Below are 16552 nucleotides of genomic sequence, written 5' to 3'. Positions count from 1 at the left end.
GGTTGCTCAGAGCCCCATCCAATTTGGTCTTGAAAACTTCTAGGGCTGGGGCATCCACAGCTTCTCTGGGCAATCTGTTCCAGTGACTCATCACCCTCACAGTAAAAACCTTCTTCCTAATATCTAATCTAAATCTCCACTCTTTTAGTTAATTCGTATGACATCCCCCTTCCAGCTCATCCAGTTACCACAGATGCATTGAACTGTAGCAAGACAAACTTTACTCACCTGCACAGCAGGAGAAATTTCACCTGGAAAAGGAAACAGTGCATGATGAGTAGAGAAGACAGATAGGTGTTCTCCTCAAACCCTGACTGCCCTAAGTTCACCCCACCTCCAAGACACTACCATTCAGTGCCTCACATTTGTCTACAAGAACTTGTTCCCAAATCCAACACACCTGGACTCCTGTGCTGACCCCAGGAACAACTGCTCCAGCAAATACTGACACGAGCAGTTGGTCACACTGCCTTCCAGCTGGGCTGGACAGAAGCCCGAGGACTGGAGTGCTAGGCTTGCCACGCAGGCCTGAGGTCCTGGTGGAGGAAGCCTGGCCAGTCAGCACCAACTGCAAAGATGCAGTTGCAGGAGCCTGAAACACTCAACCTTTCCTGCAAAGACTTGAAGACCTCGTGCCTCATGCCTCAGGAACACTGCAGTCATACAGATGTAGGGAGCCCTTTGCAGCCAGAGGTCCATCCATGGTATATGGCAGGACCTGAGAAGTTTTCCACCCTTGCTAGGGGCCCAGATGGAGCAGCTTTAAGCAGTAGACCCCACACTACCCTGTCTTGCTGAGGTGCCAGGGTAGAGAAATGCCTCCAGGATGCTGCCGCGCAGGCTGTCCTGCAGTTGCTGTCTCCTCGCTGTCCAGTCCAAAGTCCAGTTGCTGTTCTCCCCTTGCTCTTCTAAGCTGAGGGGCAACTCTTCTGTCTCTGCTTTCCTCATTGACAATCGGATATCAGAGCTGGAGTAGGTGTAGCCATGTCCTGCTGGGCAAATTTCCTTGAAGGCCTCTGTGAAGGAAAATCAAATCAAAACTTTAGAAAGCAGAGGTTGGAGACTGGTGGAGGGATCACCTGGTTTACCATTCCCAGACATGATAGTGGGGCAGTGGAATAAAGGAGTGAAGATGGGCAGGCATGTATGTGAGTGCAGGTGCCAGTTTCCGCAGTCCTATAATTTTCTGTAATTTCTAAGGGTTAAATTCTTAAAGAAACACATCTCGATTGCAGTGGGTGGATGCTTCAAGCAGAAGGAATGCACTCACAGAGCATTGTGGGTTTCTCACAGGCATTCCCAGACCCCCAAAATGAAATCCCTTCCCATGGTCAGTACTGCTAGAAAGAGATCATGCCACAGGAAGGTCCAACCTGAACAACGGAGCAGATAAAAGCAAACTGGGAGTACCTCAGCACTGAGCACTCTGCACAGCACTCAAGATACTCTGCACAAACTACCTGAACATTCTTCCGGTCCCTGAGGATTTTTGTGCTTTCCCTTCCACCCAATCCCATGCTGAGATACTCAAACTCATCCTCACCTGTCTTTCTTCCCAGCAAAAGATGTAGGACAGAAAAGGGCTGTTGAATAAAGCCAGGCACACATATGGTTGTGTTCTCCCTCTGGTGCAGGGTGGTTTCCCATCAGGGACTTCTCCATCTTCCCAGTATTATCCAGGTTTGCTTCCTGGGTTCTGTACCCATCTCACAGGACAGCATTTGCACTGCTCAGCTCTGGGTCCTGCAGCTGTCTGTGTTCAGGCAAACCCAAACCCCAGTCTAACCAGAAGAGAGCTGAAGCAGGCACACCTCACCTGAGCCGGGCGTGGGGCACTCCTCGCAGTTCTCGCCCCACCCCTTGCCGACGCGGCTGCAGCAGCAGATCTGCTGGGTGATGCGGTGCGAGAGGGGGAAGGTGCACACGCCTCTGGCTGCCGAGCGGTAACACAGCCCCTGCTCCATCGACACCGCTTTGTCCGCTGAAACACAACAGCCGTGTCACTGCCGGAGGTGCCCCGAGCTCTCCAAAGAGAGAATGGGGGACACTCAGCTCTCCCCCTTGGCTCCTTCTCTGCTTTGCCTCCCAGCCTGCCCAAGGGCTGCCCTTGTCTTCTCCACAGGACACCCCCTGGCCATCAACCAGGCCATCAACCATTGGGCCTTTCCCCCAACAGTGTCATCCCCAAGAAAAATCCAGCTCATGTGGGAGTTCTCTCATCCCAGGGGGCTGTGTCCTCTGCTGCCACACCACAGCCTCTTCAGGGACCGTGCAATATTCATGGAGAATGATAATGCATGACTGGGACCCATTCTGCACACAAGTGCAGAACAGCCCAACTCAGGTGCACTCAAAGGAGGTGTGAAGCACGCTGTGGCTTCCACTCAGCCATGGGGTCCTGCTCAAGTCCCTCCCCAGACTGAGGGGTTCCCTGGAGCACTTACAGATGCAATGGCTACGGGATGGGTCTAGCATGGTTCCAGGCTTGCAGGTACAACGGAAACTGCCACGGGTGTTCATACACTCAGCATCTTTGCAGAGGCCCTGCATCAAGCACTCATTGATATCTGTGGAGAGAAGAGAACCTTGTGAGATGTGAAGAAGCCGAGGGTGAACTAAACTCCATACCCAGTGCCTCCCATTCAGGTGCTGCAAACCAAAGGGGTTTCAGCTGGGCTGGTGTCCAAGGCAGCCTCTACACCAAGCAGCACAATGGGGACCTCTGTGGTGACAGTAGTCCCACATCTCCAGAGCTTGCTTGCTGCAGCTGCAGGATGGCTTGTGGATGACTGCTCTGCTTTTTGGTCCTTGTGGAAAACAGATGTTGCCCCTATGGTAAGCCACTCCGTCAGGGTCACTATTATCATGGTTGTTTGCAAGCCAGGAATGGTGAGTCCTTTCTCCCAATTCCTGGTACTGTTTCCATAGAGCTATCATCCAAAGAGGATCCTTGTTGAGAAACTCAGTGCCAGCATGCAGGAAGGGCACTGACAGATCCCATCCAGAGGTAGAGGGGTAGTGAGCCAGACTGTGGCTCACTGCACCCTCTTCTAAGAAATGAAGTCACCACGTTCAAGCTCTGCCTCAAGTTCTGCCTCTGCCCCAACTCAGCACTCATCAGACACAGTCTTTGGGAAGGAAGCTGGGTTTATCCTAGGGAAACACCATTGGGCTCATCCATTTGGCCTGTAATAAAGGCTTTCCTACAGCACCATGTAAGAATGTATGAGCTAAGCCAGAGAAGACAGGGATTGGCAAAAAGCGCATTAAGGGGAGCTGAGGGCAGTTTTCAGATGGACAGTAAGGAGGAAGGTGTCCTCATGGAATAATGTAGCCTTCTATCTTCACTAAAGAGCTTGGCCCAGAAAAGTCAGAATGCTGATGAAATGTGCTGTGTCAGGAGGCACAAGCAGTGCAGGAAGAGCAGAGCAGCAGGAAGAGCAGAGCAGCAGGAAGAGCAGAGAAGCAGGACTGGGAGCAGCCTCAGCACCATCCTGAGACAAACCACAGGAACATATACTGAAAGCTAAGAGGTGAAAGCCATCAGTGAGAGGGTTTGGGGCCCACTCACTGCTCACAGGACAGCTCTGAGCTGCCAAGACTTAGAAATGCCAACATGATGCTAGGGCAAAGACACAGGGCAGTTCCAGTGCCAGTGTACATGGCCCTGGTGAGACTTCAAGTGCCCTTAGAGCACCCAGTGGTGCTCTAGGGGCTGTTTCAAGATAGATGGGGTCGAAGACTCAGGAACAGCTTTCCCAGCACTGCCTTATTCCTCAGAGCCATAGCACTACTGCTTGGTGGAGGGGGCTGTCTTGTGAGACACACAACCAGCAATGACAGCTGAAGTTCAGACTTAATGACCTAGAGGTTCTCACCAGTCCTGTGCTCTAAAACTCCTACATTCATCCCACCAGCTGCTCCATACACAGTTGAGACATACGAGGGCCATGAAGACCAGGCCAGAAGTTAAGTCAATCAGGGGTACCAACGCTACAGGGATCTGCAGAAGGACAGCAAGGAGTAGGATTTGGCTGCACAATTTAGTGTTTCCTGCTCTGTACCGAGCACAGGACAGAGTTAATGAGAACAACCAGTGGCCAACCCCAAATATGCTGGGAACCCCACTCAGAAAAGACATTAGAGCTCTCTGGAGGAGCCTCGTGGCTCATCCCTGTCAGCCCACAGTATGGTCAGAGTGTTATATCATTCTGACAGACCAACTGGACAAAGTCTTTGACTCCATATGAACAAAGAGATTGAAGGGATTAGAGTAATGAGAGGACAAAACAAACAAGCACCAAAGGCTAGGCTTTATATCCTTAATCTAAAATAGGGCCACATCCCTCTATTCTGCTGTCAGCCACAGTGGAAGTCCCCACTGGGAATAAAAGCAGGCAGGTATGCTCAGAGCTACACACTCCTACCCCCTGCAGCATGCCAGGGCTAGGGCTAGCCCATAAGGAGAGGCCTCAGGGACCACAAACTGAGATCCATGTGCTGCCTCAGCTGCTTTTTCCCACGCCACACAAGCCTGCCAGTGCTCCTCAGAAACAACCACACTGAGTCAGGCAGCCTGTGGGGGAAAGGTGCGGGCTGGTTTACCCCAGTGCTTGGTCAGCAGAAAGGACTCAGGTCAGCAACAGACACCAAATATACTTATGGACATCAAGGTGCCAGGGTGTGTCATGTGTTGTGACTGCTCTGCATGCACACCTCCCTATCCCTGAGCCTCCAAGACCTCTTTTCCTCATGTCTAGCAACCAAATTATCTCTTCCTGCTAATCCCAGCAGCACTGGGAGGATCCCTGGCTGGGTCTGACAGGCACTCAGCTCAGACTCCTTGTAGCCTTGTTCTGCTCATTAGGATGCAGCAAGGAAAGGAAATGAGATACTGCAAAGGTGAAACATTTCTTCCTCTGTTGGAAGGCACTAGAGAAAACCCTTTATGTCCATACTGTACAGAGGAAAGTAGGCTTCTGCCAGGGTCCTCCTCCAGTCACAGTTCTTTAACAATAGCCCACAAAGCCAGGTAGTCTCCCCTCCTACCTGGGCTGGCAAAAGAAGACCCCATGTAGCCTCTCCTACATCTGTCCACCAAATTGCTCACTCTGGAGCCAAATGTGAGGTGCTAAGGCTTCCTGACACACATTCTGCTGCAACAGTAGATGGGAATAGCACCTTGAAGCAGTAGTGTCTGAAGAACAGAATTTCTCCAGTCCAGCTTACAGAGGAGCATCCAGAGGCACAAATCTCTGGTTCATGCTTTTTCCTGTGCAAAAACATCTTTCTAGCCAAATCCACACTGTCATCTCCCTCTGCTCCTCCCTGATCCACAAGGGACAGAAATCCAGAGCAGGCACTGCAGATCTCTGCTTTCTATCATGAGTCCCTCCAGCTGCTTTGTTCCTCCAACTTGTATTTGATGTCTCTGGGTAGCTCCTCATAACCACAGTGCTGTCTGTGGCCACATAAGGGATGAGATCTGAGCACCAAGCTGAATAGTTGTTGTGTTGTTAAAAGTTCTCCCTCAGGACAATGTGGGGAGGTTGAATCATTAATTAAGTAAGCATGGTGGAAAGTCCCAGCTAAAAGAGATTAGTCATTGGACTGCCAGCCCTGGCATCGGCATCTCAGCAGATGCTCCATGCTGCATCTGTGAGATGACACCTCTCAGTTTATCGGGGATCACAAGAAGGGAACAATAAAATTCCTCTTTAGTCAGAGGACAGAAAAACACAAGCAGTGTAGGTCCAAGAAATGCTAAATAAACATGAATCAGAGAGAAAAGGGGAGAGATCGGTGCCTTCTTCATATGGAACTGAGGGACCACAGAAGTGAGAAATGGATCAATCCTGGCAGCATGGGGCAGGCAGGGGAGCCAGCAGCATGAACAAGTGACACAGTCAGAACAGCAGGCATCACTTTTATGGCACTCTCCCACTCGTCAATGTTCAAACTGGCACTCTTCTGCTTGTAAATGAATAAATAATCAATCTGATAACCTTCACAAATATTTTTAGGAAACAGAATTTCTGTTACTTCAGACCATGGAAGAAGTGTTTCTACACTCACACTTAGCATAAACAGAGGTCCTTACTGGGTCAGTAGGACTTAACAGGGGAGTTTTCTTGTACTGGCCCAACTATGTGCTCACTGTGCTTGTCAGCAGAGTCACGTAGTCCTGTGTTACCTGGTTTTCTTTCATTCTTGATGAGAACATGGAGATTTTTATAAATCACATTCTTTCCAGACCTATACCAGGGATTTAGATAAATGTATTTTGTGTAGATAATTTCAACTCTAACAGTGGATATGAGAAGGAGAGAGACAGATGAAAGCAGCAGCCTTACCTTGGCAGTGGCTCCGGTTCAGCCTTTTGTATCCCTGGGGACACTCAACCTGTCCATTCTCAATCACAGGGTGTGCTGGGGAAAAAAGCAAACAGTGTGGGACATTGGCAGTATAGCCAGCCACCAGTGTCCTCCCTTCTCTGCCTTCCTTCCAGAAGGGAAAGGGTCCCTCGGCCTGCCTCTGATGAGTCCCAGGGCAGAGGGAAATGTAAGAGCAGCCACGTTATTCATGCAGTGTCTTCTGCTTCTTGGCAAGTGCCAAACTGGTGACCCAGAGGTGCTGCCTGTGTCTCATATCTACCTCTGTGTCACTTTGTCTCCTTCTAGGTCAGTTTGGATAGCCAGGTGGCACATGACAAGGGAGATCAGAGTGAAAGGAATGGCTGAGGTCCTTGACATGCTGCTGAAATAACAACTCAGGCCCTGTTTATTACATTTCTTTTTATACTGCATGTGATTTCCTGCCCCAATCCCTCTCATCAAAGAAAAATTCAGATCTCTGCTTTAAATAGTTTTGTGGGTTTCAAAATGTTCTGTAACACGCACAATTAAACTTCTCCAAATTTTTTAAAGGCAAGTAAAATGTGGCCCATAAATTCCTAGGAAGTCACATTTAGGCACTGAATTTTGGAGCAAGGAAAAGGGAATCTGAGTGGATGGGTTGGGAAGTGAGTAAGAATGGGGCGGGGTAGAAAGAAGGGTACTTTGCCTAAGGTTGGGATTTTCCCAGGGTGGGGTTTCTTTTAAATTTTCTGGATCTTTTCCTTGGGAACAAGGAGTGCATGCAACAGCTAAGTGACTGCCCAGGCATATCCAACCACTCTTGATTTCTCCTGCCTGGCATCAGAAGCTCACTCCTTGGTATCATACGTAGAAAGCCCTCCATGGCAATAGTCATATCAAGGGTCTGGCAGATTCCTTACACATTGCAACTTCAAGAACCAGGGACAAATTGAGACCATCCTTACAGCAGGATATGCTTGGCAAGACCCTGCAAAGTTCAAGACCACAAAGAGCCTGCAAACACATTCTGGGGCCAGAGAGCAGGCATGCCCATAACTCTTTGTCCTGAACACTTGAACTCTATAGAGCAATTTAAAGCCATTCTAGGACAGTTCTAAGGCAAAAGTTAGAGATCAGCCTCCTAAGATAAAGGTGCTTAGGAAATAAAAGACAGGAGAACACATCATTACCAGCCTGTACCAGGAAGGAGAACAGCAAACTTGGTTTTCTCAGGTATATTAAATGAAGCTACAAGGTTTTCCATGTCTGCATTGATCCTCAGCAGCTGAGTGAATGACAAAGACAAAAAATCTATCTTCTACAGTTTAGTCATGAATTGTAGGCAGCAGGTGCTAACAAATATCTGGATGTTAGGGATGAGAGAGCTCCTGGTGATACTGGGAATCCCTGGGTACCTTTCCAACCTTCTGGGAAGGTAAAAAGCCCTCTGGCTTATGGGTTCCAGGTTCAGTATGCCAGTGGGATTTCAAGTCCTCTCACACCATAGCTTGTGGGCTCGGGGCTGCCAGCTGCTGACAGGCATTAGCTGTGCTTGGAAGCATCTGTCAACCTCAGCCTAATGTGATAACAGACATTCAAATGAAGCACCATTGTTATGTGCAAACTCTCTGAGCAGAAGCCAAGCATGCTGGAGATCAAACAGTGATGACATGTCAGAGCCATGCTCCCCCTCTGAAAATTTTGCAGAGAAACAGATTCTGCAGCATCCCTCCAACAGATGATGATGGGGAGAGGGCAAGGCAGAAAATGCCAGTGGTGGGCATATGAGTTGCACCTTTGTGTCTGTGCCACATTAGCACTTACCAAACTCCAGTTTGGAGAAACCTCTCTACTTCAGCAAATTGCTTGTGAGGCTACGGATAATCATCTTAACTCTGCAAAGAAACCCATGTTCCCTGGAAAGAATAATTCTAATGTGAGCAGATCTCTCTGTACCAAGAGGGGAACCAAGAGAGTTTTGAAGTATTGGATAGAGGCTGCCAGGATCTGTCCACAAGGGAAGACAGCGTGTGGCTGCAGGAGGCTTTAAGCTATTAACTCTCAGCTTTGTGCTTGGTTTCTTGAATAGAGGACTATTTCCTTCCACAAGCTCAGATGTTGCTGAATGACAACAGAGATGGCCAAAACCTCCTGAAAAAAACAGCCTAGGACACCTAGGTTTCTTGCAAAGGGGATTAGCATCCAACCTTCTCTCATGCAGCTGGTAGGAGGCTATTCCTCTGGAACCCACCAAAAGGAAAAAGCTAATCCAGTGATCAAAGAGGGCAGAAATCTGTCACATCCAGAGCTGAGGAGGCCCCAGTCTCCTGTGTCTGTCTACACTCTCTCCAAGAAGGGTTCTCCCAGAGCCTGAGGCTAGGGGTGGAGCAGCTGAGTTGCATCTGTCAGGCAGACAGATTTCAGGCTTGCTGAGGGCAGGGAGCCTTGGTTCCTGATTCAAGAGTGTGCTTTCAGAACCTTGCCTCCTGGGCATTTCAGCCCTGAGGACACTGTGCCAAACCAATGTGGTCACCGGGTAGCTGCACATTAGGAGTCCCTCTTGGCTCTCCTCATTGCTTCCTCTAGCTCTCTGCAAGCTCTGCAGGCACCAGACATCCCTGTCAGGGCTGGGCTCATACAAAGGAGCATGCATGCAATAAGCTCACAGACTCAGAAAGGAGGTGAGTGTGAAGCAGCCACAGCCCAGTATTCCCACCAGCATCTTTGTCCCCAGCTAGAAAAATACTCAAGTAGATCATAATATGAAAGAAAATGAATATATGGAAATTGGGAAGAGGGATTTTGTCACCTAGCAGGATAATCTTTAAGCAATTAGGCTAATTTTTCATCGCTTCTTAGGAGAAGAGATTTTACCCAATAGCCCTGGCTCCCCAAACACTGTCTGGAGAAGCTCAGGGTAGTGGTGAAGTGGAAAACTTCTCCTAGTGGTGGTAGGCACAAGGGTATGAAGTGAGACAATGTTTATTGGATGAAATATTACATTACATTAGTCCATACAATATGACTCTGTTAAAAGGGGAAGAAGCAAGCCTGTGGCCAGATGAGAAGTGAGAAAATGCCCATTTCCTGAAAGCTAGCCCATTTATTTTGACTCTTTCCATCTACCATACTAAAGATACCAACTCACTGAGAAACCTTGAGGGTCGCTGTGGTGCCTCTGCTAGTCCTGGGAGGTGAAAGGAGCTGGAGTAAATGGTCTTATGACATCTGGAGAAACGAGGGTGGTGGACTCAGTCCAGCCTCCGCCTGGTTTAGTGTAAAGTAGAGAAGATCAGCCTCCACTGCACAGAGGGCATGAGCTGCTGAGCTCACTGGCAGAAAAGCAGAGCAGTTTGGGCCCCACAGCAGCCTTCAGAGATGTATTAGAGGTGCCACAGCAAGAAGTAGGTTGTGGCTGTGGGGATCAGATGAGTTCTAAGGCAGAATGGACACGAGGGAAAGAGACAAATCCTTCTGTCCAGGTCTATCATGGCTGCTCTCCTCTGGATGGACTGTTGTAAGGAGGCTCCAGCAAGACTTTTTCCAATGCCCCAACAAGGGTTAGGATAGTAGTGGTGGGGAGGGCATGCACCAGTGCTACATGTGCAATAGAAAACAAAGTCCTCTGGCTCTACTCATGATCAGTAAAGATCTTGAAGGTGCAAAAGATGCTCGAAGGAAAAAGACTCTGATAATTCCTTTTTGTCATTTGGTGTTTCAACAGAGAGATCCTCATTCTGCTCCCAAGGCAGCTTCCAACTCCAACAAGATACCTTGTACCTAAAAACCCCTAGTTTTGTAACACTGTGCTGCTGCGTGCTGCTGTGACAACGCTGTACGTGAATGATGAGCAAAACAAGCACTATGCAGAACAAAGCAGTCCTGAAAATGCTGTGCTTTCCCAGGTTAAGCATTGCTTTCTGTGGTCCTGGCACAACCTTGCAGAGGTTTCAGCTTCTTCCCCCACCTCCAGCCTTTCTTTACTGTTCTGCACAGACTCCCTGTGGCACATGGTAACAGTGGCCTCTATAGCCTCCTTCCCAGGGATTTTTTTCCTGTATCCTACCCCATCTGTTCCCAGGAGCAGACCAGGGGGTTGATTTTCATGGGGCTTCCTGTGGCTGTTTCAATGCCTGCAGGCACAGCGCAGGGGAGTGTGAGGCTTGCAGAGCCACTCGGCGTTTCTGTCGACGACGGCTCCATGGGTGAGCTGCCACCCCTCTCACAGTGGGAGGTCTGTTAGGGGAGTGCTGCGGATGCCAAGCCAGACATTACAAGATCCAACTTTCCAGTGAAATTCAGACTTTTCTCTAGGACAAAAAACTTGAAAAAACACATGGAGTAGGAATAAAAACAAAACAATAGCCTTCAAAGACTTGCTTCTTAATGCAGTTAAAACCCATAGGAGGAGAGAAAGCAGCCCAGGAAGATCTGCAGTGAGCACAATGAGTGGGTGCACAGCTCAGCCAATGCCCAGGCTGACTGTAGCTGGAAATAAGGGACAGAGGGCACTGAAAAATCAGGACCTAGAAAATGCAGGTTTACTCCTGCACCCAGAAAGTCTGTCATTTGCACAGAAGGGTGAGACTTGTAGCTTCTGGCAGTACTGCAGATGGTGTCCAGTGATATGGATGTTCTCCTGGAATGCTGCTGGTTCCAGAGGTGTGTGGTCTCATGGACAGGGAGAAGGTAGAAGAGCAGGGCTGTGATCCCCTCTGGACAGAACTCTCTGCTACCGGTTTCCTTTATCCCCATGTGCCTGAGAAGGGCCAAGGCTTTAGGAAAACCAGTATCCAAATCCACACCTGCCACGGGGTATGTGTCAACCTGTAGCTCCAGTCTCACTGGGTTTAATTTCTACAGACTATCTCTTAATATTGTTCCAACACATTCTTTCCATAAGACCACTGTATCCCCCAAAATAACACATGGTCTGGCAGGTAAGCAGGAGTAGCTCTGCCCAGCAGTGTAACTGCTGCTAGCCCCACATCCTGAGCTTGCCAGAGGACAGGACATTTCTTCAGTGCAGGTTCCTCACCCGCACCACTCAGCTACCGTGCTGGTTCCTGAGCTCCCTTTCAGTCACATCCTAGTGTTTCTACTTCAGCTGTTTCATCAGCCTCTAATTCCCTTTTCCTACTATCAGTCTTCTCCAGGTTTTACTTTCCAGCTCCTGTTTGCCCCTACCCTTCTGTTCTAGCCTTTCAATGTATGCTCCATTGCTTTCTCTAAGTACTAAAGACACAGGGGAGTCACTGAATGTCTCCACCTGATTTATCCTGTCTTGCAACACAACATATTTCATCCACCAAATTCTGGCCAGAGCTGAAGGACTGCAGCTGCATAGCAGCATGCAGGTGTCCTGCCACCCTCCAGGGCCCTGTCTCTGGCTCATCTCTTTCTTTCATGGATCAGGCAACAACCAGCCTTTGCTCCAACAGCTCTTGACTCTCCCCCTTCTGCCAGGGCTGTCTCTGGCATGTCATGGGGCTCCTATCTTTAGTTCTCACTTGCATGAGCAACAGCAGTTCCCAGGAACTTCTACTATAGCCTGCTGGAATGCCCACCTCTGCGCCCACTTCTCTGAAGACACTTAACAATATACAGCCCCCCAGCAGCAAACCATACAGCCTGAGCATGGCCTAAGGAAATATCTAAGACTAAAGTAACACTCACTACAGAGAGTCCTGTCTAGGTCAACCCTTACTTTTGAACACAGCTTTTAACGTGGTCTCATTAGGATGCAGACAAAGCATTTGAGTGCCTTGGCTTTTCTGATGCTGAGCAAAACATAAAAAATAGTGAGGCTTGGTCATGGTAAGTTTGCTCGGACAGATGCCTGCCTCCTATTCATCTTCTCTGATGTCTTTCTGCACACAAATACGTACCAAACATGAAAGCTGCAGACGATGGAGACATCCGGACGTATCCAGACTCTACTAACAATCAGTGTCTCGGGCAGACAGTCAATCCAAACAAGTTCCCCATTTGTCTAGCTCTTGCCTGGCTGCACTTCTGTACGTTTGTAAGTGTTTACACTGAACTAGCTTCTGCCATTTCTGTCTCTAGTTGCTGGAATGAAATTCCCAATGCTGTCAAGTCTGCTCTGGTGCACGCTTCCCTGGAACACATGAGAGTAAGGAGTTGTCTCTGAAGATCACAATGCTAAGAAGAAAGCTGGAAACATACACTGGACATGTTATCTCTGTGCACGAGACACCAGATCACTGAACTACAGCCCAGTGACTTTGAGTGAGCACAATACAGGCCAGCAAGACCAGAAGGCAGAAGGAATGTGAGTGTGGGATGTGGTCTACAGGCAGGAAGTACATGGAACAATGCCTTCACACTGGCATGGAACTGGAAAACCTGGCAGACAAGGTACAAGGCAGTGACAGGTCACAGTGCTTGGCGGCTCTGTTAAAGAAGTAAGGTCACTGAGAAAGATCTGTTTCACTGACTCCACTCTGGGGTCAGTTGTCTTGTGTATGAAGACGACATGCCAGAGAAAGGAATGCCATCTACCTGGGCTTCTCATTCCAAAACACCTGAGCTCTCTTAGGCTGTCTCCATCATGTGTCTGCCTTGCAGCTCCTTACCAGGAGCTTCCTACAAAGCAGGAAGATACTTTTATACCATTGAACAGGATGAAAATGGCTCCTTCAGCTAGCCTGAATTCCTGCCAAAATCACAAGAGCCATTAAGTCTCCAAGGAGGAACTTTATCACCCAAAGCCAGAAAGAATTTCTTGTGGCACAGGAATACAAAAGACACACATGGATACATTTTTCATATATCCCTGGAATTAGTCTGAAAACAAAGCCAGACAAGCATCTGTCCACTCAGTAAAGACCAACAGTGACAACTTGCCTTGAGTTGCAACTGCTCCTGGGACACAGAGCATGCGTTGAGCTGTGAGCTGTGGAGCCTGCTGGCAGCTAGGAGTCATGTCTTAAGTGCATTTGCTCTACTGGTTGGCTGACTGCGAGGAGCACATGGGGGTATTTTGTGTCTGTTTTCACATCTTAGAAGCCTGAAATTAGACACATTTTGAAGCTCTAAATGCAGCGGAGCAAATCACTGCTGCAGCTTTGGCTGCATTCTCTGCAATCACCTTGCATCCTGGCATGGAGAAGGAGAAAAGAAGTGCAGAGTTTTTGCAGCAGTCTGCAGCCCAACTGAAGTATTAAGCAGCTCCCTTGCTTTTTAATGGAGGGGCCACAGAAAGACGGTTGAGAAACAGGGAGACTGCTGTGGGATGGGGAAGAGAAACCCATGACTGGGATTGTGAAGGTCAGGGACAAAGAAGAGGGGCTGAGGCCTATGTGGGGCATTTCCTTGTCTGTACTGAACCTGCAGACCCCAGGGTCACCCCCACACCACAAATGCTTAAGACTTTTTTGGGGCTGGCACATGGGTAAGGGCAGGCAAGAAGTAGCATGGCCAAGGCCACAGCACATCCATGCAGCTTGGGAAGATGACAGCAATCAGAGCTCCCAAGATCTGGACTGGGTTCCAGGATGCTGACAACCTCGTCTGTGATTGCAAGGAATTTGGCTCCAGTCAGCGCTACCCCTGGCTGAGTAGGAATTGAATTGAGGGAGGATAATGAGACGCAAATTCAGCTCTTGGGAATGTGTGTGTAAGCGAGCAGGAAAAACTCCGAGCAGAGCTAGAAGTCAACAACACCACACTTGTTTGCAAAACCTGCTGCCTTGGATACCTACACTGTATTTCAGGAGTCCAAAGTCTCCTGAACCATGGGGTCTGTTTTCTTTAGTTCTTTGATCTGTGAAAGGGATGTGACTGAGCAGGCAGGCAGACAGGCAGGGAAGAGGTGAGCAAGTCCCTGCGCACATTCCACTAGGGGAGTGCACCTTGCCCTGCACCACACCCAGCCAGCACTGGATGCTGGAGCCATTGTGCCCACAAGACTGCCTCCTCTCCAGCCAGGAGTCCTCCTGTATGGCTTCTCCACCGCAACACAGGATGTGACTGTGGTGCAAGGGGCCATGCTTGTCATGAGGCACCCTGAGCAGAGCAGATGAGGAATCCCCATCTCCTGCTAGATCAGTCTGTCCAGCTCCCAAGTGCAGCAGAAACAGAGCTGGACGCCCATGCCCCTGGAACGGACCCCGGGTGTGCTCCTGCCAATTGTTTGATGTAGTGTTATTTCCAGAGCCCCTGCCAAACCCGTGTTGGGCCCAGAGCAAGCCTGTAACTCTATAGGGCCAAGTCTGCAGCCTCCTTCTCCAACCTAGAACTGCACCTCCTAAAACCACGGCTGCTTTTGTCCTGTTTCTCCCTCTGAATGGGGCTAGCATGGTGGGAACCGTTGGCCACATAAGCCTGGGCCCAGCACCCAACCCAGAGCACCATTCCCTGGTGGGCTGGGGCATGACCCTGCACTCACCTGGGACATGCTGCCCATCCCCGAGGATCTTGGGCCAAGGAGAGCCATGTATCAAGACCCCGAGCTCTGCTCCCTCCCTCAGCTACACGAGGCAGCCGGTTTTCTTTGCTCAGCGAGGGTGCAGGCTGTCCCTCACGGTGTCCCAGCTCCTGGCCAGCAGCAGTACTCACCTGGCCGGGGGGGACAGGCCAGGCACTGGTCCATGCCCCAAAAGAGCCCCACACTGCCGCAGCAATCCTCCAGCTTGGTTAGCCCTGGCAGGGGGTTGGTGCACTGTGGAGAGAGGAGCAGATCAGGCTTCTGTGGGATGCAGAAGAAACGTGTGCCCAGCTGGTAGGACAGCAGCAGAGCCAGCACAGGGAACAACCGTCTGGGGTCAGAGGCTGGCACAGCCCTCTTGGCACAGCTCTGCACTGGGACACAGCAGGACCAGGGATGTGGATTAAGATAGTAAAAAGTTGTGCAGACAGAACTTCCCTTGATTGCACCCTTCAGAGGGGAAGGGGCCATCAAACAGAGCAGAGATGAACCAGAGATGATATCACCTGGCAAAGCCCCAGAATCAGCCCCTTGCCTGACTGATTAGCCAGTGAAATGGGTGCACCACTCCAGCCCGGCAGGGAGCTTGTTTTCAGGCACTTTCCTCTGCTGAATGAGTCTCTCTTTCCCCCCACTCTCGGCAAGGCCCTCTGGATTAGAGGCTTCCCCGTTAGAGCGGAGCCGCTGGGCCACAGGCTGGAGCTGGCGCCCGTCCAGGCACGCGTGGCCGCCTGCCCAGCACTCGCATACCGATCGGCTCGGCTGTGGCGGAGCGGGAGAGGCAGGCACTCCCCGCCGAACTCCTCACCCTCTCCCAGGCACGGCATCAGCCCAGCCGGGTGAGCTGTGAGCATAGCAAGGGTAACCCCTGCCGCCCCTAGAGCATCTCTTACAGCCTCTCCAGGCATCCATAAGCATCTCCGTTCATAATCATCCTCTGCTCCTAAGGTCGCAGCACTGCCATCTCCCCACAGAGATGCAGGGCTTTTCCAGCCCCAGGTTCTGATCTCCTCTATTTTTGCACTAGAGAATGGCTAAGCATATTTCCTGCTAGAAACTACTTGGATGGGAGTGTCTAAAGGATGGGATGGGAACTGGGAGCAGCCCCCCCAAAAAGGCTGGGGAGCAGTGGGGAGGGGACTGAGTCCTAGCCTGCCAGGCTGGGGGTCTCTCTGAGCATGAACTGCTCTGAGGGAGCTCACAGGTGTTCCTGTGGGTGCCAAAAACCTCCAATGCTTTTCCAGTGACGCAAGAGAAACATATGGGGAAAGACAAAATAAGAAATTACGATGACTGTGGGACAGGGGTGAGAAAGTCCCTCACGTGCATTTGCTTCCCAAGCCCCAGTCGAGCTCTCCAGGAAGGCATGGTTCCATGGAAATCAGACTTCCATTTATCGTCTGAGAGGCAAAGGAATTTTCCTATGTTTTATATGTTTCCTACAATAATCGCAGAGCGTGGCTGTAAATGTTGCTATAAATAGGGCACCCTTTTAAAACCAGACTGTGTGTGAAAGCCATCAAGTCTGGGCTGTGCTGCCCCAGGGCACAGCCTGGTCAGGGCAAGGCAGTGAGGTCTCTCTGTTGGATTAAAACAAGGAAATTTTTTCTTCCCAAGTACTAACACATTGCTGCCTGTGCCCATGGCACCTGCATGATGCCCATGCTGATGCTGAACAGCTTCACAGAATAAAGCCACCCCCTATACCCCAAAAGCCAACGCTCCCCTACCCCAGAACAAGAAA

At 50.0% G+C, this 16552-nt stretch overlaps 1 protein-coding gene across 1 annotated transcript in view; it reads right to left on the bottom strand.

Moving 5' to 3' along the window:
- The window catches only part of LTBP2 (latent transforming growth factor beta binding protein 2), a 72142-nt gene that overhangs the window by 18625 nt on the left and 36965 nt on the right, over positions 1 to 16552 (bottom strand). Inside the window, exons 8-13 of the mRNA XM_053946376.1 lie at positions 14940 to 15042; positions 6354 to 6428; positions 2445 to 2567; positions 1817 to 1981; positions 786 to 1016; positions 229 to 251 (exon numbers count right to left, since the gene is read on the bottom strand). Coding sequence (XP_053802351.1) covers positions 229 to 251; positions 786 to 1016; positions 1817 to 1981; positions 2445 to 2567; positions 6354 to 6428; positions 14940 to 15042 — 720 coding nt within the window. The remainder of the gene's footprint in view (positions 1 to 228; positions 252 to 785; positions 1017 to 1816; positions 1982 to 2444; positions 2568 to 6353; positions 6429 to 14939; positions 15043 to 16552) is intronic.

The sequence above is a fragment of the Vidua chalybeata genome, chromosome 6 (assembly GCF_026979565.1).
Source record: "Vidua chalybeata isolate OUT-0048 chromosome 6, bVidCha1 merged haplotype, whole genome shotgun sequence".
Lineage (NCBI taxonomy): Eukaryota > Metazoa > Chordata > Aves > Passeriformes > Viduidae > Vidua > Vidua chalybeata.
The sequence above is the reverse complement of the archived record's forward strand: the minus strand, read 5'-3'. Positions and strand labels throughout refer to the sequence as shown.